General features: G+C 41.6%; 2 protein-coding genes and 1 long non-coding RNA gene across 4 annotated transcripts in view; 2 read left to right on the top strand and 1 right to left on the bottom strand.

Annotated features, from left to right (window-relative positions):
* The first annotated feature begins 492 nt into the window (after positions 1–492).
* ice2 (interactor of little elongator complex ELL subunit 2) lies at positions 493–9,518 on the top strand. Its single transcript, XM_085779118.1, has 15 exons — positions 493–633; positions 2,483–2,584; positions 2,707–3,049; positions 3,137–3,259; positions 3,350–3,484; positions 3,692–3,808; positions 4,121–4,280; positions 4,727–4,908; positions 4,998–5,814; positions 5,902–6,071; positions 6,171–6,300; positions 7,461–7,545; positions 7,756–7,806; positions 8,329–8,578; positions 9,202–9,518. Exons 1-15 carry the CDS (start codon positions 620–622, stop codon positions 9,289–9,291), a joined length of 2,769 nt encoding a protein of 922 aa, XP_085635244.1. The 5' UTR covers positions 493–619; the 3' UTR covers positions 9,292–9,518.
* A 232-nt stretch (positions 9,519–9,750) lies between these two features.
* Positions 9,751–13,966, top strand: LOC146985830 (annexin A2-like). 2 transcript variants are annotated; one of them, XM_085779114.1, is made up of 13 exons: positions 9,751–9,807; positions 10,392–10,444; positions 10,573–10,666; positions 11,113–11,207; positions 11,329–11,442; positions 11,574–11,664; positions 11,894–11,973; positions 12,059–12,118; positions 12,564–12,657; positions 12,781–12,876; positions 13,125–13,183; positions 13,457–13,579; positions 13,671–13,966. In XM_085779114.1, exons 2-13 carry the CDS (start codon positions 10,397–10,399, stop codon positions 13,728–13,730), a joined length of 1,014 nt encoding a protein of 337 aa, XP_085635240.1. In that variant the 5' UTR covers positions 9,751–9,807; positions 10,392–10,396; the 3' UTR covers positions 13,731–13,966. The 2 variants fall into 2 exon arrangements, with proteins under 2 accessions (XP_085635240.1, XP_085635242.1); XM_085779116.1 differs by having other exon boundaries at positions 10,387–10,444.
* The window catches only part of LOC146985823 (uncharacterized), a 179,682-nt gene continuing 166,141 nt past the window's right edge, over positions 13,670–27,210 (bottom strand). Inside the window, exon 2 of the long non-coding RNA XR_015035995.1 lies at positions 13,670–13,839. This is a non-coding gene — a long non-coding RNA (uncharacterized LOC146985823). The remainder of the gene's footprint in view (positions 13,840–27,210) is intronic.

The raw sequence follows: 27,210 nt of genomic DNA, 5'->3' as shown, positions 1-27,210 counted from the left end.
ATTTGTTATCAGAAAAAGATAGGCTAATGGTGAATTATAAATTTGTATATTTAGCATAATAGTGCATGAATCCTGCTGTACCACATGTGGGACAGTTGGGATATGCAGATTTACTCACCATCAAGGTGCAGCTAAAGATTATTTTATTTGAGATTATTTTAATTCATGCTTTTACAGACAGGCAGCAGACATGGTCCCGACTGTGGAATGCCGCATAAACTATAACTGCAGCAGAAATGAAATAATATTAGCCTATATAAATAATAATTGAATTATTTTAAAGGGACAACTCTAAGGTATTATAAACTGCGGATTGGGATGCTGCCATTCTCCGCCTCGTCCTCTTTCAAGAGACGATCTTTTAGCTGGATAAAACAAACTGAAAGGAAAGACGTGATTGTTGTTATGGACCTTTTCCCTTACATTGACAGTTCGACTAATGTCCACATGGAGGCAGCAATGTTCACAAAGCTTGACAGTCAACACGATTAGAGCAGACGAAGAGTGTCGTCGGTCCAACGTGAGTTAGCGGGCTAATCACAACTGATGTGACAGCATCTTTGGTTACAGTCACAGTTAGCGATGACTGTTGTCATTCCTCCATGAAAGGGTGACCGAAATGGAGCTGGTATGGTGAGTAATACTTTAATTTAAACTCATACGGAATGCTATAAATGTTGTTACCGCTGGGCTTATTTAGCTCTTGGCTACCAAGCTAGTTAGCATGCTAAGCTAAGTCCGACCGTTTTGTTTTGGTTGACAGCTAACAGCTAGCTATGTTAGCCAAACGTCAGACATTCAATTTGTTAAAAGGGGCATACAGAACAGCGTGTACCATACTTATGTGCCAGTCTTTAGCTTTTATTACGTAACAGATACTGTTACATTAAACGTAAGTTTGCACAGAACTGCACACGAGCTGCGTGTCAGCCAAACTATTTAATGAGACAACCAACTTCTCTTCAGTCAGTGCGCGGATGTAACTTACAACCTCATGTTACACAAATGTAGCCTATACCATTTAAGATACGATATGTTCATATCCTATTCGGACTACTGAAACAATAACTCTAACCCTTTTTATCGGAGACGAGGGTTGTAACTTTATCGTTCGTGGTAGGATGTGTTTTCCTGTCATGTTGATGAACGCATTCTTGCTTCAAAACACAGTCCTGACAACACAGAGCAGTAATTTGACATGTGTTAGAAATGTTGAACGGGGAAGTTCATAGTGACATCATACCAAAGATACTCTATTTACCGTCTTTGATCATACTCATAGACTGTAAAATCATACTTCAGACAGAGCTCTACCCACGTGTTGTTGTTGTTGTAATATGTAGCACAGCTGGCAGTGTCACTAAATACTCGCGTTTACGGCGTTACTTTCTTAACTAACGACCTGTCAGAGATTTTGCCATTTGTAACAAATTCAGAAGGAACTAAGCAAACTTTCTGGCACATTTTGATGAGTGTCAGATATTATATCGATCACTGATTGTATTGGGATTGTTCAAACAATAGCAACCAAAATAAAGTCAACAGGCACTGAAAAAATCAAATATTGTAGTGTTTTCAAGCTGAAATCAGGAAATGTTTTGTAAATTTATTCAATCATTAAAGCAGAAGTAAGCGATATTTTTATGTTAAAGCAGAAGTAAGCGGTATTTTTGTGTTAATATAAGTCTTAAATAGTTATATCTTCCGACAGCAATCACTTACATAGAGTGTTTGGACTGAAACACGGGTCTGTCTGTCCCTCTGCTCTGAGCCGAGGAGAAAACTTTTCTCGTATTCCTACAAGTTTTATCCAATGAGGAGAGAGAACGGCATGCAGGGCTGTGTGTGCAGCCAAGGGATGCGCGTCAATGGGGCGACGTAGAGACAAGGACTGTAATGGTGCGTTCAAGGCAGCCCGTAACTCGTGTTTTTCCGACCTGTGAAGTTGTACCAGTTCGATCTGGTATGAGTTCACGGGTCGGAAGTTACGAGTGGCCGTTATAGTGACTTTCACCGGTAAAACAGGTCGGAAAAACACGAGTGGGTTGCCTGGAACGCTACAAAGTCGTAAGTTGTGACTTGAAGCTGTAATTTACGGTTTCAAAACGACCGGATCGCTTACTTCTGCTTTAACACATAAGTTTAGTATTAGTATTTTGTGTTTTTTTTCCTTTTCCTTTTTACTCTTTTACTCTCTCTGTCTTTCTTTTATTATTTTATTGTGCTTTTATGGTGATATGGATCCCCTTGGGTCTGAAATAAAGAAATGAATGAATGAAAAGTATTAAATGTGGATTAATTTGCCCATGCCTCCCATCTACAGCTATTGCTTGCTGATTGCTGATATCTATATTATTTTGTTTATTTGACTAAATACCACTGATGTATGTTTGAGATTTTTAGCAATTAACAAACCAGATCTAACAGACATAATTAAAGCAATGTGATATGATATTTTAATGTATAATACTTTTATATAAAGGGAGGACCTTCCACCTCCGGACACCCCATTCTTTACCAGGGATCTCTATGAAAAATATTCTCTTGCACCAAATGTCAGAGAACTGTGGACCCTTATCCAGAGGTATGTCACTACATATGAAGTTACAAATCAGTTTAGGTTTTACTGCATTTTTCTGTGTGTTTTTAAAGGCTAACTAGTGAAACTGCATTTTCCATTTCCCTTATTTTTTTCCTCCACCGCAGTCCTGCAGAGAATGCCAACATAAAACAAGGGTGTGATGTTGAGACTGCCAAAGCCTCCCACTCTCCTTCCACAGAAGACACTGCAGAGTTTAAAGACAAGAGTTGCATCAGTAAGGAAGAGCCCTGTTATGACAGCTGTGAAAGCAAAGATCCGCAGCATGCTGAAGAAGAACGCAGGGGTACCGAAAAATCAAAAGTGAATCTCAAGCAGGTTGAGAATGAGGCTCCGGTTGCTTACCCTGATCCCAGGCTGCCATACCCTTGTCTGTCCTCCATATCCACCAAAGACCAGAGCACGTATCTCAGCTTGCTGATGAATAAGAATACCAGGAATGCCCCAGAGGTACCAGTGTTTTCTCTTTAACAGTACGTTGATCCCGACAGTCCCTGTTGCATTGCTTAACTCAAATAATCTGGTCTAATATTTCAGAATTTGAAAGAACGAGTACACAATGAAGTGATGCAGTTCATGAGGTACCTGCAAGATGTGGCCCGAATTTGTGCTAATGATGACTACAACTTCATATCACAGGGAGCTATGCAATATTCAGAGGTACTGATGCTACAAAGATTTCACCCGTCAGCACGTCTGTTTAATGTGTTCACAAGCATTTAAATACAGATCTCAAAATGTGTTTTTCAGGATTTCTTCAGGAGCTGTTTGGAGTGCATTGGGACATTTCCTCAGTTCTACCAAATCCATGAGATGACTAGTTTGACAGGAGGAACTTTCAACCCAGGGTTGGATCTGACCTTTGAAAAACAGCTACTAATCATGGTAATGTACTTTTTTGAAGTGCTTCTATCTAACAGAGCAGTTCCAGACCTGGAGGTGTAGGATTACCATTTCATATTTTCCAGTTCGTAAATGCCATTGTCCAGCTTTCTGTTCAACCTTTCATCTTGAAGTATTGTATTGCAGAATCAGTCTTTTGGTGTTGATTCACTTCCTCCATTTCCATATTTGCACCCTTTATTTCTCCAGGGCGATGTGGATATTACAGACCACCAGATAGTGCCTGCTGATGCACAGCTTGCATCGGATTATCAAAGTGTTTCATCAGAGAAACCTCCAGCTAAAAAAGCTAAGGACATGCACGCTGTAAGCAATTGTCTCGCTTTTTTAATTACTCCAATAAAGTCACAAAGATGTTTTACTGCTAGAATGGGATTCATGACCGCAGGTCTATTGTAACACCATATCAGCTCTTGCAGTTTTCACAAAAGACACCAGAGGGTGTTCATGTCTTGCTCAGCAAAACCAGTGCTAATTGTGTTTCTGAAGGATGCTTGGTCAGACACAGTGCTGTCAAAGTCCAGTTAATTGTATGCTTGTGTAGTTACTCAGCTCTATTTGTTTGACTAAAACCACGGATGTTCTGGTGGTTTAACTTGGTTTTGTTTTTCTCTCCAGACTGTCAGCAGTGATGGCAATGCAGAGAAGCTGTGTGCGCGTTATGAACCTGACGTGTGTCTGACTCATCATGCCCTGGTAAAGCTCCTGGACAACCATGGCCCTGACTTCGGGGAGCCATGGGAGATGCCTGTTTGTATCAAAGTAAATCCAGGAAAAGGTACAGCATCACCATTCAGCCGCTCATGCTGTCATCGGGGCAATTAGTTAAATTGCAATGGGTTACATGCTTAAGAACGCAGGACATTTTGTCCATCTATCAAATCAGCTGTTCTCATCCTATCTAAAGGCAATATCTTAACTCTTGTTCTGCATAATGAGCAGACAGTAGACCTTATTTCAAAACAATGATGTTTGAAGAGGATAGTGACCACAGATTCATACGGTTTCATCAATACCAATAATAATGGAAAGAGCAGTGTGTTTACAGTGAAACAAGATACATAGTATGAGTTAAATTGTATTACACACTCATTTTGAGGGGGGTTTTCACTTACTGAATTTTATACATATACAGTATGTAGCAGTGAAGGGTGCATTTGCATTGAATGCCCTCATGGTGGCACTATTTCACATAGTCCTTTAATTCACATGTCTTATCTGCAGACAGTGTTCAGAAGAGGACTGTGTACATAGACTCACCTCTTCTCAAGACTGAAATGACGGTGAGAGAGAGGAATCACTTCTACCACGAGGAGAGCTTGAAGCTCTCCATCAGAAAGGACAAAAGTAAAAATGTCTTCCACTTGATGACGGAGCTTCCTGTCAGTGCGGCGCAACCCTCTGTGGTATGTTAACGCACATGAGGAACTGGTGATGTATGTGGTTGAGTGTTTTCAAAAGTGAAATTATTTTTTGTTTCCTGTGTCTATACCAGGAGAGCTCACAAAGAAATCCAGTATGTTTTGAAAACAATGGTCTTGACTTTGAGGTGGACTTTACTGACCTCGAGACATTTGGAGAGACGACAACCATTAAAAACCCCAAGGTGCAGAAAATATGCAAAGAAGAGGATACATGTGTTAATAGTAACGATACGACACATGCCCCAACTTTGAGTAAGAGTGGCAAGGCTGTTGAGCATGTTGCAAACGCCCGCAGCAGTCCACTAGAAGAGATGAACTCCTCGGGTGCAGTTGATGGTTCAATGACAGTGAAGACAGGTCGGCCAGTTGAGAGTGAGTCCAGTGTCCCAAAGACTGAATCTGCACAGCAGGACTCTGCACAGGAAAGTGACCAAGACATGGCAGGAGACTCTGAAGATGAGAAGCTGGTCATTGATGTCTCTGTGTCTCCACTTCCAACACCTACAAAACAACTTGACCCCACTCGTAGCCCAGTCCCCCAGAATGACCCTGCAAATTCAGAATCACCTCCCTCTCAAAAACTTCCCCGGCGAACTCGACAGTCCAGAAAGTCAAAGACCGGTGACCAGCTGGGAGAGATCCTGCGCATGCAGACAGCAATGTTCAGCTCTGCCAACGACAAGGGCAAATGCTCCACAGCATCCCAGGAGACCACCTCACCCACGCGAACCCCAGGACCCTCGGTGTCGGTTCACTCCCACCCAACGTCTTTGGTTAAACCCTGTGTGACTTCGTACTTGGAGAGAAACCAGAACCAGGATGGAGAAACCTGCACAACTCCCCATATATCTACACCGGTCATCAACAACAACACGACAGAACACAAAAGTTGGTGTCAAATGGATTTTCATTGTTTGGATTTAAATTGTCTGTATGCCAGTAATAAAACACTGTGGATTATTGTCCCCTACGCAGGAATCCTTTCACAGCACCTGCAGTCTAGTGCAGAAGATGAACAAGATTACAAGGCTCCAGAAGAGGGAAACCTACTCTACAAGCTCTACAGTCTGCAAGACTTGCTGGTCATGGTGCGAAGCTCTGTCTCCCTAACACATTCCAGAAAAGTAGGCAGCGGCCCAAACAAGGTATACAAGTCAGTTTATAAACATCCCCCTGAATCTTAGAGTCACATGATGAATATATCTAACCATCTTTTTTTTGTCCTTTGTTTTCCACCCCAGTAGTTTGTGCCAGTGCATGTCCTGCCCAAACTGGAGTACCAGTTGTGTTATGGTGTTGAGAGTCTAACCAGCAGTGAGGCTTGCAAGCTGTGGACAGAGACAGTGCTCCACTCCAGCACAGTTTCATACATAGGTAAAACTTTTATTCCTGCTACTAATGAGTCAGCAGTTAAAACTGAGTTCCAAAATTACTCCCAGCTCGAGTGCAGTGCCTTTCATTTTTCAACATAAATGCTAAGAAAATAATCAAAGTAACATTTACGTGGCTTTAAAAAAAAAAGAAGGAGAATTTCCCCTCCTCCTCCCCTCACTGCCTTCGGAAGAGTCCACAAGGCGAATCCTCCCACAAACCAATGAAATACTCTGGAGATGACTCACCGTCCTGCTGCCACTGTGTACTGATTAAGTTTACTTTGTTGCCATAGCAACAGACACATTGGGTTGTGGGGAATTACAAAGAATACAGTGTGAGCTAAATGTTGTTTACGTTTTTTGATAAAACTGCTTCAGTGAGTATTGTCGACTTATGTTTGCCGTTTACCTGTTGCTCATGATCCAGGGAGTGTCCTTCCTGTCGTAGCTGCTCTGATTTGTTGACTTGTGTAGGTGTTGTCAGGAAGCACACGTCACCAACTACTTAGCAGGAAAAAAAAAGTCAGTGTCTGTCTAATGTATAGCTTTTGCAGGCAGTAGTCTCTAAATTACAGCCCTTTCCAATCTGTCAGTGCAGTTGACAAACAGTACACACTGACAGTACAAGTTTCCATACTGGTTCCTTTTATTTAGCCGCACTGCTATGAACAGTTTTCCCAAATGAGTGGAAGTAACTCTGCCATGGTTTTCTTGTAGAGTTTAAAGAGTCCAATTTTCCAGTCTACAAAAATGAACAGTGTTGTACTAATAGTAGAATAGCCATAGAGACAGAGCTGATAAAATAACTTCCTTCTTTGCTTTGTCGTTCATGCTTCATCATGTGGTTTATCATGTGGCTTACACATTTGTGTATTTATGGTTTTGTATTCAGGCTCTAGAATAGTCCATACTTGAAGAAAGGCACTATTGAAATGAGAAGGAATTGTAAACTGGAGTGGGAGGTAGGAAAGAAGATGGGGACCAACAAGCATTTCTTAGCCCTCTCTGCAGCTTGTAACAACGCTGGCAAATCATCACAGACTAATTGCATTGTAAGCACTAGTAGGAATGACGTTGATGATGAGGTGAAGCTCTTGATGTGCAGGCTCATTAGCTCTTTTCTCAGTGTATCTCTCACCCTCTCTCCATCTGTCTCTGTAGCTCACATCAATGCGTTCACATCAAAAGTAGCTCTTGTGAGAAAGCTGCCTGACGACTGGAAACAGAACATCTCCTGTGGGTTCAAGTGAGTGTCATTAGAGCCGGTGTGTGCCAGTGATCAGGATTAATCCAATCATCCCTGTGTGATTATGGTACCAAAGATTCTTGTCAGTTTTATCAATAATTTAGCTGATCATCGTCACCTCTGTTATCATCATTTGAATTGGTGTTGAAAATTAGAGCCACACCAAAGTACACAAACCGTAACATGATGATATCTCTTTTCCATTCACAGGCCAGCCAAGTCTCTGAATATTCTGCACCACCTACTGAAAAAACTGACGGGGTAAGAGGAACTTTCCTCTTTTTAGTCAGATGTTTTATCTTGTTAATGATTAAATAATTTTTAGTTTGGGTCGGTTTAAAATTACAGTTTTTAACCACTGGTCCTGATGACTTGTATGAAGTGTTACAACTGCAAAGATTTAATCAATATGGATTGATTGAATCAGTCAAAAATGTGAGAGAGGGTCTTTTTCTTAAACTTTTCTTTGACCGGAGAACTTGAATTGTCTGGGCACATCTTTCTTCACGCTCTGATTAAAATGATGAAAGTTTTGTACATTCAGAGCGGACAGCCTCGGGCTAAAGATATGACGACAGTCTGCCCTCGTGTTTGTGTTGGAGCGTTACACAATCGATTACTCAACGACGCTCAGAAGATGTGTCACCTTCTGCTTTCTTAAGGCTCTGTTCACCTAACTCCAGTCATGCGCCGGGAAACGAGCGATCCCTCGGAGCGCCACGACATGTTTCAATATGTGGGTTCTGACTTTCACACCTTCGTTGACTCAATTTGATTTTCTAGGTTAGATGAAGGACAATACCTGATTGTGCACAAAGCAGGGGACCCGTTTGTGACCTTATTAAAGGCGGCTGCTGGGAAAGTGAGTCGGGGGGCGTACGACCTGCAGCAGCGCCACCGCTCCGTCCCACAGCCCCCAGACTCTGGCCTCGTGCCCTGGATACCTGTTGATCCAGCTGTGGTCCTGCCCTTCCACAAAGCACATGGCCGTGTCCCGTGCACCTTCCCCATCTTCCCAGCTACACACCAAAAGGTGTGTGATATTTTTTTTAATCAAACATTACTAACGGTATCAATCAAGTCCGTGACTGGACACATGGGTAATAACAGAAATGAGATGAGGTGCGACTGAAGGTCTTGGTTAATTTTTTAGGAAGTCTACACCCTCTCTTAGACACAATTACATACACATAAACACACACACAGGTGGATTTTCTAAAAGCCAGAATAAATGAAATGCTGTGTTCCACTAAGTTTAGTCAGGACAAAGCATTTGGCTGTTTCCTTATCAGACAGGCTGAACCAGCACACTACTGCATAGTTTGCCTGTGCAAGCCTAAAACTAACAACATGGACAAAAGAGAGCATACCACTACAGTATCAGCAACAGCTTAGTGTGGGTTATTGGTGTACACTCTGAGACATTCATTGGATGCCTGGCAGAAATTCCACATCGTAAAGACAAGAGGACATCTTTTCTTTGTCAAACAGCAAAGGAAACTGTCAATAACATGTTTTCATCTATGCATTTTGCCAGCATTTGCCACGGATTCCTGAGAGTACCAAATAAAGAATATTGCTGTAGGGTATGATGTAAGGTGCTACTTAATTTAGCCGTTATTTAAAGATCTGTCTGCTTTTCTTTCAACCCACTAGATGTCGGGATCCAAAGCCAAGAAGAACCGAGCAAAACGTGCCGCAAAGCGTAAGAGGAATATGGAGAAGCTAAGTCAGAAGTCAATTTAAAATCCCTTTTTGTTGGATTTAATATTATGTCGTTCATATCATTTCATGTAATCGGTTATGTGAATCAGAGGAGGTGCTAAGCCTGTAATGACACTGAATAAAGACATGACCAGTGGAGCACTTTCTAGAGTATAGAATCTATACTTTTTATTTTATTTTTGTTCAGAAATGTTTTGTATATTTTGTCTTCTGACAGTGTTTTGTAAAAAAAAAAAAAAAAAAAGAAAGAAAAATAAACAATAAACTTTGTTTAAGAGTTCATATGGGGTATCTGGAGTTATTTGAAGGCACAGAACAGTTTGTGTGAGGGTAAAAGTTCAACAAAGCCTTGAAAACCTTGCAGTGGAGCTTCCAGTGGTGAAACAGGGTGGAGTGCATGGAAAAGGGGAGGGAATCTGAGTCAGGGGAGGTGAAAGGGGAAGTCTCTGTGGATGTCAGAAAAGTTGCAGCTCCACACCCATTCCACTTTTAACTTCGCCTGGACAAATCTCTATCATCTCAACTTCTACATCTCAGGTCAGTTCAATGTGATTTTACATTGTAATGTGGAGTAACTTCATTTGTAATTGAGATAAATGTTAAACTACCGCTGGTGCAGGTTTAAAGGAATTTTCTAATTTGAAGTAACGGATTATATGATTTCCACTTAATAGTCATTCAGTTTGTGTTGTGCTTGTGCTGTTTTGTTGTGTCTTTTCTTAATAAATCTCAGTTCCTGTTCTGCCAGCTCTAAGTTGTTATGTTTTGTGCATTTGAATGTGCTCAGTTGTCACACCAGCCTAGAGTACAGTAGCACTTTTCCAGGGTGTGTCTCCTTGGGCCTGGTGTTAAGGGTGTGTGTTAGGTTTACTAGGGAGAGTGTGGACTGTCTGTAGTATGTATGCCACAACAGTGAAACTGTAGTGATATGAATGAACTGAGTTTCTCTGCTTGTGTTTAGAAGACTTTGCCATAGAGGCTCAGGTGATTATGTTATGTCTTCAGACAACAAGCATGACCCCTTGTATGGTTCAACCCAGAGAACTCAGTGATAGGATTAGAGTGAGATTTCATTACAAGATTGTATGGTGTTGATAGATTTGTCACCTTTTCCAGCACAGGCGACATGGCTATGGTGTCAGAGTTTCTCGGACAACTGTCCCTCAACATTGGGGTAATGCCATACTTTCTATTTCTTTTGTCATCTTTTTTTACTTAAGAAAATATCCATTCTGCTATATACATTGCATATTGTTTGTTAAATAATGCTTTTTTCTTTGTCCCACACTTCTAAATCCTCAGGCGAATGAACCCAGGTTCCCCACTGTGGTACCTGCTATGGACTTTGACCCTGACAGAGATGCTGCCAGAATAGAGACTGCTATCAAAACCAAAGGTAAGATACAGAACAGTGCATGGAAAAAAAAAAAAAGTCAGTGCTTGGTTCCGCTACTTCTCTCAACAGATGAGTAGCTGGTATTTGTGAGTCAGCATCCTGGCTCGAAATCTTTTGGCCATGCTGGGAACACCTCCAAGTCTGTGCCTGAGTGCTGCCACAGCTCTGCTCTGGCCTCTGATTCAGAGCTGCTGTCAGCAGCCTGACCGCTGACTCTCCAACAGCCCACCATTTTGTAGAAATTATAAACTTGATCTAGGTGGAGTTGGTTTTCTTTACTAGTGACGGCATGGTTGTTAAAACACCATGTGACCTTATGTGTTAAAGCAAGCCCGCTCCATCACGTGATGAATGATTCAAAATATAATTCTTTAAGTATATTTGGTGGTTTAATTCCATCTCTTTTAAACTGTGTAATCCTTGTGTCTTTATTGCATTAACATTAGGAGTGGACGAACAGACCATCATTGACGTCCTTACAAAGCGGACCTACTCCCAAAGGAGAGACGTTGCTTTTGCATATGAAAGGAGGGCAAAGAAGGTACAGTGTGCCTGGACAGAATATTAAAATAAAAGAAGAAAAAAACCCTCCACAGCTCTGATAATGTAGTGGGGCCCTTTCAGTCCAATCAGGTAATATTATTCTATTTTTATATTTTAAGGACATGATCTCAGCCCTGAAGGGAGCTCTGTCCGGTTCTCTGGAAACAGTGATCCTTGGTCTAATGAAGAGCACGGCCCAGTATGACGCCTCGGAGATCAGAGGATCAATCAAGGTAAAGGACTGTGATTCTATCAGTGGACTCCACTGAGGGGTCACACTGCCCTCTACTGGAAAAATGACAGTATGTCTTTTTGTTGAGCTGCAAGTGTCACATAGGAGAAGTAATAATTTCTTTCTCTTCAGGGCTTGGGAACAGATGAAGAAACGCTGATTGAGATCTTGTGCTCACGCAGCAATGATGAGCTTGTGGAGATCAAGAAGGTCTACAAAGAGTGTAAGTTCAAAACACCCCAGGTATTCATTTAAAGGCCTGTGTAACGTATAATGTCTCACTTATTGGTTGTTGGACTGTCTGCTCTCCATACACTGTGAGATCATTATACATCACTAGTTCTCTTGCATTAAACATATTTTTGCCAGCCTTTTTTTAATATAGCTGATTATTGTGGATATACTGTACAGAGAGTGTGAAAAAACTAAAAATGAACAATCATTTCCCACAGTGTTCAAGAAGGAACTGGATAAGGATGTCGCAGGTGACACCTCAGGGAACTTTGCGAAGCTGCTCCTGGCTCTGGTGCAGGTGAGATCCGTCAGTGTCTGTCCTCATGATTTATATCACACTGTCATGTCGAAACTGACCTGAGTCGTGTCTGATTTCTGTGCAGACCAAGAGAGCTGATCCATCTGCTATTGTAGACTACGAAAAGATTGATGAAGATGCCAGAGTAAGCTGCCATTTTCACCTTGTCTGGAAATAAAAGTCAATTGATTTTATTTATTTATTTTACATAAACTGTAAGATATTAGCTGTTTTTTTTTTTAACCTTGCATCCACTCTCTGGGTAATATATCCATCCGAAGATCAACCTTGTTTGATATCAAAGTTGTTTGAATATGAACAATCTATTCACTTCCACCAGTTCATTCTTAAAATAAGTACTTAAGTCAGTGTTATAGTTGCGCTTTTTAGGATGCAGCTTTTGCATTTAACCAAACAAAGAATGACACGTCTTAAGGAGTTTAGAAACCCTGGATAATTTGATAAAACTTTGTGCAGATGATAATGTAGTTGCAGACTTGAATGATAATTTTGGTACAGTTCTGTTTAAAATCATGTTTAAAAAAAATGTATAAAGTAATGTTCACAGGTATTTTGTTGATTCCACCAAGGCACTCTATGACGCTGGCGTGAAGATTAAAGGAACTGATGTGGCGACCTGGATCTCCATTATGTCTGAGAGGAGTGTACCTCACCTGCAGAAAGGTGCTACAGCCTGTTTACATGTGGAATCATTATGGCATAAATGCTGATTTTTGCTTTCTCCTTAATCATTTGAAAAATGTGCATGTCACCAATTACAATGAATTATTTTTCTCTGCTCGTCAGTGTTTCAGAGGTACAAGAGCTACAGCCCCTACGACATGCAGGAGAGCATTCAGAAGGAAGTCAAAGGAGACTTGCAGAGGTCCTTCCTGGTGCTAGGTACACTTATCTTTACCAGGATATTCATATTGATAAAACATTGTAGTTTGGATTTGCTTTGGATTGACAATGGCCCTATTTATTCATTATCTTAAGTAAATATTGTCTGATAGCCAAGGTTTCGTTATATTAATCACTTTCTTAATGACAACAGAATACAAAATGAGTTGTATGTGTATTACAAACAAGTATTATAAAGTAATACAAAATATTTTATTGTGGATATTTCTCTTTTTCTTTTGTTCCAGTTCAGTGCTTTGAAAACAAACAGCTGTACTTTGCCAACAGACTGCATGAAGCCATGAAGGTAGTTACACTGCTATTCTCTTTCTTCTTGCTGAGATGTGGCGAGTTTGAAGGCCAGACTCTTGTTTTTTTTTTCTTTTTTCTTTTCTTTTTTTTTTTGCTCTTTGGAGCAGACGTAAGAAGTACATCTGCTTGTGAAAGTGCAATTTTGCTGCAGGAACACAGAATCCAAAGTTGGTGAAAGTTATCTTACAACAGTGTTGCATCAGCAGCTGTAGTTAAGTATAGAACATGTGCGACTCAAGTAAGTGCTGACTTGTGCTTGTCTGCTCAGAGTAAAGGAGCCAAAGAGAAGATAGTGACCAGAATCATTGTCTCCCGCTGCGAGGTGGACCTGAAGAAGGTCTGCTCCGAATACAAGACCACCTTTGGACAGTCTCTGCAAAAGACTATTTTGGTGAGTTTATTATAAAATGTGCCTGACATGTTAACGGCTTTACAGTGAGGCTTCCTCCGTCACACAGCGCGTATAACCTGCTCTTCCACAGGAACACACCAAGGGAGACTACCAGAAGGTTCTGCTCGGCCTGTGTGGAGCAGAGGCGTAAAAACTAATCATCAGTATCCAAAGGGCCTCACTTTCCACCACTGGAAAGGTTCACTGGAAAGGTGGGCTTCTGAATATCACACTTACAACGGCAGCAAAAGCCCATCTTACTATTCCAACACACACACATTTAAGTGCAACATTCAACGTGATAACTACATCTTTTTGCTATATGAAGAATCTGTATTACCAACTACCTATGTTAAAATAAAATTTCTTTGAAGTATTGTTTCCTAATTTCCCCTTGTGTGTTTCCTGCTTGAGGTTTACATATTCATCCACAGGAGGGCGCTATAGTAACATTAAAAGCAGCTGCTGAAAGTTCCAGTCTCTAGGTCTCATACTTATCTGATACCTGATGAGGAAATGCAGAGAATTTACATTTTTGAATAAAATGCAAAGATTGATCTTAAATGACATATATACATTTCCTCATTTTCCCCTTTTCCCCTTATTACAGATAGTAAATGAAGTGAGAATAAATAAGCACAGATACACAGAAAACAGATAATTCATTTACAAAAGATGAAATTGGTTTTATTTCACATGACATTTTAAATATTGCTCAAATGACTGTTTTCTGAAACTTTGTCTGTTCTCTTTGAAAACTAAAAGGTGTATATATACACAACTTTATAAGAACAGACTAACATGTAATCCATGCAGTATCTTTCTATACAAATAAATCTGAGAAAATTTCCTTAATTTTCCACCATGTGGTTCTATCAAGATGATTTAATCATTAGTGTGTTTTTCTGTGTTTGTTTGGTGCTAATATTTTAATTAAAAATGTTAATTTTACCTCCGGCAAAGATGATTTGCATAGTACTAAACAAGCGTCTATACAGTGTGTTTCTGCTGTTTAGTTTGTGGTCTCTCAGGATGAAATAACCACCACAGTGTTGTCAAGGCATTTCTACTGAAGTATAAGAAAAAAATGGCCCCAAAAGGCAAGATCAGTACTGCTGAACACAGCGATGAGAGGGGAAAAGGAAGTGAAGGAAAGCATAGACCTAATAATCTAATGAAAATAAAGTGGTGTACTGTAACTCAAATACGATAGAAGATCATCTATTATTGGGAGAGAAATTGCCGGATAAAATAATGCTTCTGTCTAATATTTTCACCGGTTGAGTAGCTGAGATGAAAAACGGCGTCAAATTTTAACAAGGCGCTGGATTTATGATCATTTTGTAATAATATTGATGAGAACATTAGCCCTTTGTGATGGTTTATGTTTATTGGCAATAAAAAAATAAAATATAGTGTAAAATAAGGTAAAACAGTATTTTGCAAAGCAGGGAGTGGGATTTATGCGTGAATATGGTGACAGATTAATCTCTGCATCATAAAGAGGAAAGTACCACCATATTTTTCCCTTTTTTATATGGATGTACAACATGCTGTTCTGTTCAAGGCCAGCCCGTAGGGACCTCCAGCAAACCCAAGGGGAACTCTCTTCTCAATTGAAACGATGCAATTTACTGTCCCAAACGCTGGCACTTCATCATTCAGAGGACTTTAACCCCATGAATGTCAAACACAGAGCATGCTGGGAAAGGAGATGGAATACCTCACATTACCATAACAACGAGAGCCAAATGACAAGCACTCAAAAGCCTAAAAGGTGAAGAATAATACCATATAATCACCCAATAATGTTTGAATTTGAGAACAGAGTTTTGATGGCACCATGTTTTTAAAAAAAGTGTAAGAGGAGGGTTTTTACATTGGAAATAATCTGATATACCAGCGAGGAACCAGTGGCCATTTCCAGCTCTCACACTTATATCCTGATGGTTTTAAAGGTCAGACAAATCCTGTTCCCTTTTCTACTGTTTGTCCCAGTTAGATCGAACATGTGGAAAGCCCCCACCCCCCGCCCCCCACCTCAGAGACAAAGCCCAGGCGGCGCTGCAGGCATCCTGCAGCATTAAAGTTTCACAGTACAGCTGTATAGCTGCTGCCGGCCCGCCAGACATACCAACTGCACACTGGGAAGGTATTAGTTTGTGCTTTTTATTAATTCATTGCATTGAACAAAACTCGCAACTTAGAGAACCGTCAGCTTCTTAACGTGCCTTCTCATCTCTCTCTCCTTGACACATCTGAACCTGGCTGAGTATTTCTGTGCCGAGCACCAAAGGGCGTTTAATTATAGAGTACTAGGCCACCAAGGTCTGCTTTTAATTGTGTGCATCGGTGTGTTTGCGTGCATGCGTGTGTGTGTGTGTTTGCCTGCAGCTCTATAGGTTGCAGGCATACTATAAATGAGAACTCCTACAGGCTCAGCTGGAAGAGCCGCTCCCTCACCACATCTCCAGAGCCGGGAAAGTCAGAGTTTGATTAATATTTTCTTAATTATCATTATTTAATTCAGCAAAACCAAAGCTTCTTCAGTGAAACCGTGGCCTTTGTCTCTGTGATGCTGAATATCCTGGCTCATTAAGGGCATGGAGAGATCCTGTATATGGTAAATAAGAGGCTGTGTCTTATGCTGCAGCCCCAGGGAGAGTTGGCACCACAATGAAGGACATCTCCTTCTAAAGAATGGCGCTGTGCTGATGTTTCTCTGCTCAGACCGCAGAGCTGGATCCTCCGCCTCTGGCATCGTCAGGCCCGCTTCCTTTTATGAGGCTCAAACTGAGACAACAGCACAGGCAGATGAGCGATGTGCACCCGTCATGCCATCAGGCTGCCTCCTTTGTACAGCAGACTGGTGATTGAAACAACATAAGAGAGCAGAAAAAGGCCTGTCTCCTCTTGGGTTCTGGCTGCAGTCAGTCCATCTGCCGACCAAAAAAGAAAAAGACATATTGAGAAGTTTATAAAAGAGCTTTGTGGACATGCAACACAATTTATGCCTTTGAAGAGTTCAGCTAAGAGTTCAGGAGCCAAAGAAAATCTCTGCAAGGTTATATTTGAAGCAGCCAGTGAAACAACGGTTTCATTCCAGCCTGTTTAATACAGTATTTACACATAGGGTGTAGTTAGTAATTGTACATTAAATCAATCATGTCTGGTACTCGTCACTATCCGGTCTGTTAAAAAGCATGCCTGGAGAGATAACTAGACTTTTCTATAGTTTCTCAGATCAGCAGTATTTGGTGCTCAGGGCTGGACTGGTTGCTGAGTTTTCTCTTTGCTTGAAGCTTCCTCTCTGTTGCCATGTGCTGAAGGGATAAGAATACCCTGTGGCTGGTTAACCTACACGCTTTCTATCTACACCCACTGTCCCACACAGCCCCCCTACCCGCCACTCCCCCCTCCACACACACACACACACACCTCTCAGTTGGCCCACAGAGACGAAGCTCATCCCCTGTGCCTATTCTGCCACTCGCCACTCTGCCAACATGCAAAAAGGAGGGAATTTCCTGACAGAGGAGAGGAGCCATGCTCGCTCCGAGATCGCTGTGATCCACTTGTTTTGATCAAATGTCTTGACACGTGTTGTTTCTGCTTTATATCATACAGGATGCACATATGCGAACTCTGTGTGCGTGTGTGTGTTTGTTGTATAGTTTAATCTTTTGATGGGGCTGTGTGGCCTCCAGCCAGATGCACTAATGATAATTTTCTGTGAAGTGGTTGTAATGGTCTGGCCCTGGCTTCAGCAGCTCCTCAGTTGTTTGCACATGCCACTGGATCAGTTTGGGTGTGTGTACTTTGCAGCGATGATGATAATATACCAGGAACTGCAGCGGGGAGGACGGTCTTTATCAGGGTGGCATATTAATGTTTATTTACACCATGGCTAATAAGATGTGTGCTCTGCATCTAGGTGAGACAGAATGATGGTGGGTAATTAAACTGCTTTGCTTTAGATTCATCCATTATCCATACTCAAGCCTGCATACATAATGTAATAATGTAAAATAAGGCTTGTTGCAGCAGTGCATGAGGTGACCATTCAGAGGTGTTTTCATCCTCGGAGCACGGTGTAAATCAATACGGAGTGTCACAGCGGACAAAATGTATAGAGATCGGTGTGATAAATTTGGGAATTGTCAAAATATATATTCAGAATCGAGTGAGATATGACCCTTTGCATAATGCAATTTTGCAAGAACACAAACAGGCTGACAAGACTCATTTGTGTTTCAGCGTTTAGCTCTCAGCCTCTAACCTGTTGGTAGGTTTCGGATTGACTGAGTGGGTCTCTAATCCATATTGTCATGATGCTTAATCCCATCTACTGAAGGCAGGCCCTGTCATCAATGTCCTTGTCGAACCTGGCCACTGGACTCTATGCACACACACACACACATCCTCACAGAGAGAGAGAGAGGGAGACACACACAAACACAGTCTCACCTTCATGCAGGAGATTGAAATCAGCTAGGCAGACACTCAAGCATGAACCAAATGTCAGCGACAAGCCACAGGGAGAGAAGAGGAGCCCATGTTAATTATTACAGAGAGAAATCATAGTATTTCACCTGCAAGACATGCCAGCCAGGATATCTGTGGATCATGAAGTCATTTTCTTTTTTCCCTCTGGGGATAAACCAAGAGGAGACACAATTTCAATGAGTAGGTCTTTAAAAGCAGTGATTAACTTTGTGATGGATGTGTTTTTTCCCCCCCTGCAAGCTTTTGCTTATCACATTATGGAACCGTGTTGTGTGTACTTCTCTAAAGTGAATTATAATGATATTATACAAAACGGGGAGCAGATCCGCTGCTGAACGATGCACAAGTTAAGAGAAAACCTGCAGAATTCTTTTGTTCATCAAAATGTCAGGGAATTACAGATATTGTTTGAAGCCAGACTGTGAAGCTCTGCCTCCTCTGACAGGAGAAATGCAAAGTTTTGGAAAGGTGTCTACAAATTTCTTCCCTCTGCTCCGGTTCTCTCTCATTTGATTTTGAACGTGTAGAAAAAACAGCCTTCCTCTTCTTCTTCTTCTTCTGACAACACGTTTCCCATGTGACACTTAACCTTTGGAGATTTCCCATTCTCTCTGATCATTCACTGTTTGGTTCATGTTAATTAACCCTGGGGCACAGCAGAGAGTTGCAGGCTTTGAAGCAGAATAATATATATATATAAATAAATATATAAGAAAGGCGAAGGAAGAAGTAAAAGGAGAAATGATTTTGTTGTTTTCTGTTTTTTATGGCGATTAATATTCCAATGCATGTGAGAGTCTTGGTGGTGCCAGTGAGGATAATGAGTGGTTGTGGGTGTTGGAAAGGATGGAAGATGGTTTGTGCGCAGGGGTTTGTGTCCCTGTCATTGCCGGTTCCTCTCCCTGAGAGGAAGTTGGCCGGAGCAGCCTGACCTCCCTCAGGTGGCCATGGATATGGAAATCACTTCAAAAATAGAACACAAGATGGTTTTTGTATCACCTCCAGCTTCCCTGGAAAAAAAACCCGAAAAAGGATTTTTTTTGTCTATTTCTTTTGATTCTTTTTGGCTCCAGGCAAAAATGGTCTTTTCTGTACTTGCTTGAAATACACAAAGCACGTTTTCTTGGTGAAAAGTGCCACTGGTGGCAGGCAAAGCAATATTGCCTGAGCCCAAAGAATATGCTGTGCATGTGAAATTATTTTGTTAACCATTTCACTTCTGGCACCTCGTCTCCTCTGGTTCTCAAGACACCGTGGCTCAGAGTGAGGAGCAGGATGTCTAGACTGTACGACGGCCTTTATGCCTCCTGTCATCAACAACTGTAGTACAGATAAAAATACACTATCTGTGACGTACAATACATTTACTCTGGCATCTTGAACTCTGAAAGGCTTTTTCTTCCCTCTCCTTCTCCCTCTCTCTCTCTCAAAAGCACCTTTTCTTAAATCGGCAATGGGTTGAAATCCTCCACTCCTAAACAGTGGAAATATTCATGAGGAAATCCGCTGAAGAAGACGAGCCACAGCACAACCAGAGGCTTTATTCCCCAGGTTCTCGGGGCAAATCTGTTCCTGTGCTTCTATCTGACGCTTGTCTAAAGCACATAACAAAGACAGGAAGTATGATTAGCCATGGAGAATAGGAGTATAGTGCTCCCTCCAGGATAAGTCTTGAGGTGGGACTGATCAAAGCTATGCCCAGAGACAGAGGGAGACTGAACCAGCACTTTTCAGTGGCTATCTCTGCCTTAAGACACAGGAGGGGGTTGGAGGGGGTGGTGGAGGTGCTCTATACATATTTCCCTTTCAACGCCTGTGCTGTAAAGTTGTTCATATTTTGTCACATTAGAATACAGAACAATAGGTTCAACAATACTGTCAAACATTTTAATGTTCAACTCTAAACTCTTGTTTGGTTTGTTTGTACATTTGTTTTTGTAAATAACATGGATCAGTACGTTTCCACTGCAGTGAACATGCAGCATGCCCAGTTTGTCAGTTCTCAGTGGTATTTTACATTTCACGGTTTCAACATCATGGGCGTAAGTTACTTTACTTGCTGCGTGTCCTTTCAAGTGTAATCCAGTGTCTTTTAGTCAAGGAGGAGATGCAGGTACATTCAGGTGGCCTTAGGGTTTGCGACTGAAAGTACAAGGCTGTGGCTGGTAATTGAGACGGCCAGAGTGTGATGAGAGGCCTTCATTATAGCTGTGTTTAAAGCAGAGCAGACCTCTGGAAGACTGGTGCTATCAAAAGCACGGCTTTGATATCTTGGCCTCAAACACTCATAGGTGTTGTATGACAGCTGCCTGCTGCTTTGGAATTCATTGTTTTTTTCTGTAAGAAGTGTCTTCACTGTGATCATCAATATTTGATTTTTCTCTATGCAAAAAGCCCCATATACCTACACACAATTTCATGTTTGTGCACTCTTAGCCTCTTTATATTCCACGGTTATATTTGTTAATGATCCTTTTTTTTAGTATACTGGTCCCAAGTCTCTTTTTTTGTAATGACATATTAATGGAAGTGAGCCAAAAACATGTTTTTATCAATGTGATTATTTTTTTGCTAATTTCCATACTGAAGCCTCATATTCCTCCAGCACAGCTCAAGAGCAAACCTCACTCACTGTTTATTAATATATTGTTAACATTTTGGCAATAGCCAGACAACCGTCAATATGCTTATTCATAAAAGCACAAATTTGAATTTCTGCCTTGGCCTGTAAGCCTCTAAACTAGGAGACTAAATATATACTTACATTTTATTTCAAAGAGAAAAAATCCTCTCTGGCAAAAAGACTGGCTATGAAGAACTTTACTCAAGGATAGGAAGCACATCATTAAAACAGGGGAGAAATATTAAAAAGGGGGATATGAAAGGGTGAAGATCTACTCGCCCTTGGCTACTCTGACTTGTTTCAAAAACATCTTGAGATCTTTCCCTCCCTCAGACCTGCACTCTCCCTTGTTATTTGACTTTATTTGCTGGCTTCACACTGACTTGAGCTGTGGAGTTTCCCACTAAATAATCAATCACATGGAGCCTCATAAAGGCAAAGGATCCCTATGAGGAGGCTCTTTTACTGCATGCAGCATAAACACGAGTGTGTGCAAGTGAGGGGCACAAGTGCTGCAGTCCCTTCATGTCAGCTTGACATCTCAGATTTCATCAAAGTCCCGGAGTCTGTGTGTCCTCAAACGCATCCCCAGACTGTGGCCGTGTTGGCCTAATTATAATACACAGAAATATGAATGCTAAGGGGAGTCGCCCTCACAGAAGTGTAGGTATGAGGTAATTACCTGTTTTTGCTGCCCCGTGTCTGTCTTTTGTCTCTCATCATGGGTGACATGGTCGGGCCCCGTGCTGTCAGCCCAGACCAAACGATGGAGCCATGAGTAAGGGACATTAACACATTACTCCCACTCCCTCATGGATAATGGAACAAGGTTTTCATTTGAATGATAAACAAAATGACTTGGAGACACTGGGAAGATCACTAGCACCTGCCCCCCCCCTCCTTGTCCCCCTTTCTGTGTCCATGCAAAGCTGTGTATTATGCAAAACAAGGAACAAGGAGGATTTTTTTTTGGTGTCCTGTGAACTCATCTGTGTATCTCCCAGGCATTTTGGACAATTATGAGTCAGTCAGAAGTAACTCCACCTTGTTAATATTATGCAGTGTTGTGTTCACCGTCCTTTTATCAGCACACAGCTACTTTCATCTGTAAAGTTCTTCACCAAATCCTATGTTCTTTACATTAGCATAGTCTTGAAACTGAAGCCCTCTTAATCAGACATAACAAAGCACAGTGGCCTCGATTTGTGTCCAGGCTGATAAATAATTCTGGACCTTGTCAGAACATTCAAATCAAATAAGAAAAAAAAATGAAATATTGATGTAGCAAAGTATGCAAAGTAAATATATATTCATTTGTATGGGAAAGAATATTCAGCAGCACATAGCTGCAGCGCTGTTTATTTTCATTTATGAAGACTTTCAATTCAAAACAAACTGAAGTTATTTTAGTTTATTTTGTTGCCAATAAACAGCTGGGGGGAATGTTGTTCTGCAGTGACGCTCCGACTAAAAAAGGTATTTCAAGTCTCCTGAAATCTACAGCGGTGCGGCTCACATAACACTGCCATGCTTGAAGAGTGACTCCTCAGAACTGAGTCTAAAAAGAGAGCATTGAATATATATTGGTTAACATCCTTTAACAGCAGCTACAATTAATGTGTGAAGCTGTGCTTGAATCCCACACACCTGCCAATCACGGTGTTTGTAGAGCTAGATCACAGTGTTGTTTTCTTACTGTATTCAGCTATGTGTGTATTTCCACTGGTGTTTAAAAAAAAAAGAAAAAAAGATTTGTATTTACTGGTCTTTTGAAGATGAGGCAGAGCTGCACATACTGTGCAAAGACTCGCAAATTGCAAAAAGGAAAAGAGGAGGAAAAAGGGGAACGCAAAGCTGGAGAAGCAAACTGTGTCTTCTGTGTTGTGTGTGTGTTTGTGCGTGCACTGAAAGACAGACCAGGCAAACTATTCCACCCTTTACTTGCACAGATTTGGTGACTGCGTTGCCCGCTGTAGTTTTTTTCTGACAAGAGGGGAGAAGCTGACACGACTTTCTGCAGCTGTAGCCAAAAGACTCCCTATAGATTTGACAAATTGAGAACTCAAAAATGTGTGTGTGCCACGTGAAATTGCTTTTATGACACAGACAAAGGGGGGAAAAATAGCGTCTTCAGAATCTGTACCATTTGGGAGAGTCTCGTACCTCTTACCCAAAGTGCTCTGTTTAATTGACTTTCAGTGTCTATTTTCTCTGCATATCTAAAGAAAGCCTTTGGTGTGCTGCTTGTTCTACAGGGAGTCTCTGCAGTTCAGGCTTCATAGTCCTCCAGTGGTTACAGCAGTGTATTCAGAGAGGTGCCAATCCAGACGTCTCAACACCTTTCCTGAAACAGAGCCCACGAGGCACAGGCAGGCACAAGTCCCTCATCAGGACATGCTGCTGTCTTTTATCAATGTTGACCAGCCAGACTCCTCGTGGCTCCTGCACAGCTGCATCTGGGAACTTCTCTAATCCCTCTTCTTTGTCATCTCAGGTCAGTAGATGTACTATGTTTCCACCTTGAGAATTGTGACAAGGGAAACACACTGAAGGTATGTGAAGAGGAAATGCTCTGAACCTGTGGATTTTTTTTTTTCACTTGGTGGGTTCAAACTTTGCCTCTCCTGGGGTGCAAACCTCTCGGAGATGAATCGATATAATCTGATCTGACATCATCTTCACGCAGCATCTGGGAGGTGCGGGATTAAGAAAGATAAAACATAAGCTTTTACGTATAGGCCACTTTGCTAATTAGACGGATTTAATCGTGCTCTGTGAAGGGAATTAATTTGCAAGTGAATGGCGGTTAGTATGCAAACGTGTATAGCAGATGACACAATCCCCTCAGGGTATTCCATGGTTAGTTTGGTACAATTTAGAAATTACACAACTCGTTTACTAAATAACAAGCTCATTTTTCCCTGAACTGCATTCTTCAGTGCCTCACTGTCACTTGACTTTCAGATGTGTTGAAAATAGGTTAGTCTATTCCAGTGAATGAAGCCTCCTGGTAGTACCACTCACTGCAGTAATAGATAGCCATTTATAATTCATGAGGTGGCTAGTCCCCCAAGTTAATTTTGCCCAAGGCACTGTTTACTTCTGCTTTGTACTTTGTTTAAAGTCAGTTGTTGACAACTCTTGTACATGTCAAACTATCACCGCTAATAATTGCTTAAGGAGATAGAACTTTTGCAAATGTTGGTTCCACCAGAGGTATATTCGCCTCGCCCTATGCAGAACTTCTTCAGATGAATTTTTGATTCATCTCCTTCTCGCTCTTGACAAAAAAGTCCTCTGTAATTCAAAGCAATAGCTGTAAGAGAAATTATAAAAAAGAATAATGTAGTATGCTCTCCATAACATCCTAGTTTTCATGTGAAATAGGAAATGTCTCTCTTCTCTCCCACCACCCCCTCTCTCCTTCTTTCTCTGCCGCTCTGTACTTTCTTCTCCCGTTTCCTTTTTCTTTCTTTTTTTTTTTTTTTGCATATTGACCAAAGAGTGGTGGTGCTGGTAAGATGATGACTGTCAAACACTGCGGATTGACAGAATCCATTGTAGGAGAGTAAGGGCCTTGGGCGCTACCTCTGTGGGTCAGCCCCGTTCCTCCTCTCTGTGCGTAGCTATAGCGACATTCTCTCAATACGAGCAGTCGCTTGATTAGTGCCAATTATCCAGACTGTCACTTTCCCTGGTGAGGGTGGCCCAGGATGCACCCCGTCCCCCACACTTCCCGTCTAGAGCGGACGTGTACTAAAAGTCTGCACTCATAGCTGTAGGCTGTGGGAATGATTTCGAATGCAGAGATGGGTGGGGGGGTGGTGGTGGTGGTGGTGGTGGTGGTTGGTGGTGGTGGGGGGAATAAAAGAAATGCGGGAAGCAAGTTCTGAGTTTGACAGTGTGATAGCATTGACTTCCGAGACAGTTACAAGGGGAGTGTCATTTCTCCCACAAAGACGTCTCCCCAGGGCTGCACCATCTTCCATCAGTCAGTCACTGACTAGCTGAATATTCAGCTGTACATTGTCTACAGGACCCAACTGGGTTACATTCACAAAGGTATATAAAATTCACTTGTAAGCCTGTTGGTTTTTACTCGAAACCAGAGGTACCAACTTTAATATAAATGTGCCGAAATGCCGCACAAGTATGAACAATAACAGTTAATTTGTCAAGAGCATAATTCATGTAGTGGAAGATTTGGAATTGAGAGAGCGAGGAAGGCCATAAATCTGTTGAGCCAAGAAGAGATTTCCAAACATTTGTTCACAGTTAGTGCCAAACAAAGGTAGAGCAGAAACCTCAAGAAATCCAGAAGAATGCTTATAATCCTAATAATCATCTAGCAAAAATCATCAATTACTTTTTATGAGCTACTGAGCAAACCTTCCCTTTAACGTGTTACCGTTGTGCCCACTGTTCCTGAAACTCTCTTTATTTAAATGCCAAATGTCAGATTAAACCCATTTACCGTCTCACCTGTGCTCTGAGTTTAGCCTCAGTCTCTCTGCAGTCACCAGTTCCTGGCTGCGCTGCTGCACTGCACTATTTTTCCTGGTTCCAGAGACACAATCACAGTGTTTTTCGAGCCCCTCTTTAAACAGTGCTGCTGTGTATTTACTGATCTATTTCTTGCCGCTTTCATGTTGTTACTGTGTCTCTTGTAACTTCTCAGTATTCAGCAACAGAAGAAGTGAGACGCAGAGCTCCTCTAAACAGCAGAGGTTATCCTCAGTATGGATGTCTGCAGGGGAGTAAACACCATTGGAGCGCGAGTGAATATTTTGTATGAGAGGGTATTAATTATTCATGCCCGCCTCATTGTGTATGATGATATGTCAGGATGTTTGCCAATAAACAACAATATTCCTTGTAGGATTGATCCAATATGAAAAGTTGTTGAGCTAGTTCCTCTCAGTGTGAAGAAGTCTGACGAATGCAGTATGTGGGAGAGCTGGCACTAGTACTTATTTATGGAAATATCAATATTGTATCATAATGCCGTATCCTCCCCTCTTAGTATAAACAATACAATCAAAAGGGTGCTTTAAATCTGGACTATGAGAATGGCATTAATATGAGGATTAAGGTAAATGGGAAACCACTGTCTACAAAGCTGTGTAATCAAATTGATTTGAGGCGGGAAGGTAAAGTGGGTCAGTGTGGTGCTGGGATTTTCTGGACTGGCAGAAAAGTACACATGCAAAAAGAGAACACAAAAATAGCCCGCACCTTGTTTTGAAGTGTTTATTCTGCACTAACTAAGTGTAGCACAACCCAATGATCCTGCTTGTCATTGGCTCTCAGTGCTGAGTGATAAGTCTGGGATATCTGCCGAGGGGTTGGTGGGTGGGTGGGTGGGGAGGGGGGGGTTTCTGCTCTCTTTCATGGTGGCGATGCCCCCCACCTCCTCCCACCACTGTCTCCCTGTTATGCCCCAGGGGATACATCACCACACGGGCAGGACAGCAGGCCAGCACGGGCGTTATAATTGCCATCTCCTCCTCATACACATTGTGCACTGTGGAGCGCGGTGATTAAATCAAAAAACTCCCCTGCATCCCAGCTCTTTACCTCGCAGGCAAAACAGCAGGCTCCTCTGGGATGGGGTCATCATGGCCCCCTCTGTGTTCTGTGATCTTTTGGAAAAGGGGTGGGAGGGTGGGAGGGTGCAGTCTGTTCACCACTATGTATCACAGAATTATGAAAAAAAGAAAACCATGAAGAACCTAATGGGTGTTAAAATCAAGACTCATCCAAAGATTTCCGTGTCCACAACATTCACATGCATTAATGAAATCCTGGATAAATATTTGAATTGCTGAAACCGTAGCGCTGTGGATGAACAATAAATGGCAATTTCATGCTGTGGAATAACATAACTTTTAATTATTATTATTAACATTTCTATTGGATGCTTTCCCCGCCTTCTTTATTCCTGATTACACACAGCTAGTCTGAGCACATCCTCGATCATTAGCATCCTGATTTAAATGTGTCTGTGATCATTAAAATACAGATAATTCACCTGACGCCATAAAGAAAATTAGACCAAGATTTTATACAGAGTTATCGTCCTTGGACAACCTGCACATACACACAAAACAGACCATTATCACTTGGGTTAATGGCTTTGTTAATTTGAAGACATTAACAACTGCTCGGCTGTCCCCAATGAATGTGTCATACAAGGCAGGCCTTGTATTGTTAAATGGGTTGCTAAGTAGATTGATTCCTTAGCTGCAACGCGCAGCAGTGATGTAGGCAAGCAGGTTAATTAAACATTTACACACAAACACCCAACAATCCATTGTACTCCTCTAATTTATGACATCAATATGCACTTTCATCAGGATTTTTTGAGAGCATATGTTTGCTTGCTAATTGGCACCACGCCGGTTTTTACTGCACTGCTGTTTTGAGGGGTGACTGGGACTATTGAGCGCTCTGCTCTCGCCCATAATAGGGACACGGCAGTCCCTCCACTGTGCACAGAGGC

The sequence above is a fragment of the Trachurus japonicus genome, chromosome 6, assembly GCF_045865225.1.
Source record: "Trachurus japonicus isolate A0001 chromosome 6, Traja_1.0".
NCBI classification, from domain to species: domain Eukaryota; kingdom Metazoa; phylum Chordata; class Actinopteri; order Carangiformes; family Carangidae; genus Trachurus; species Trachurus japonicus.
Note: the sequence above shows the minus strand (reverse complement) of the source record. Positions and strands in the feature narration are given on the sequence as shown.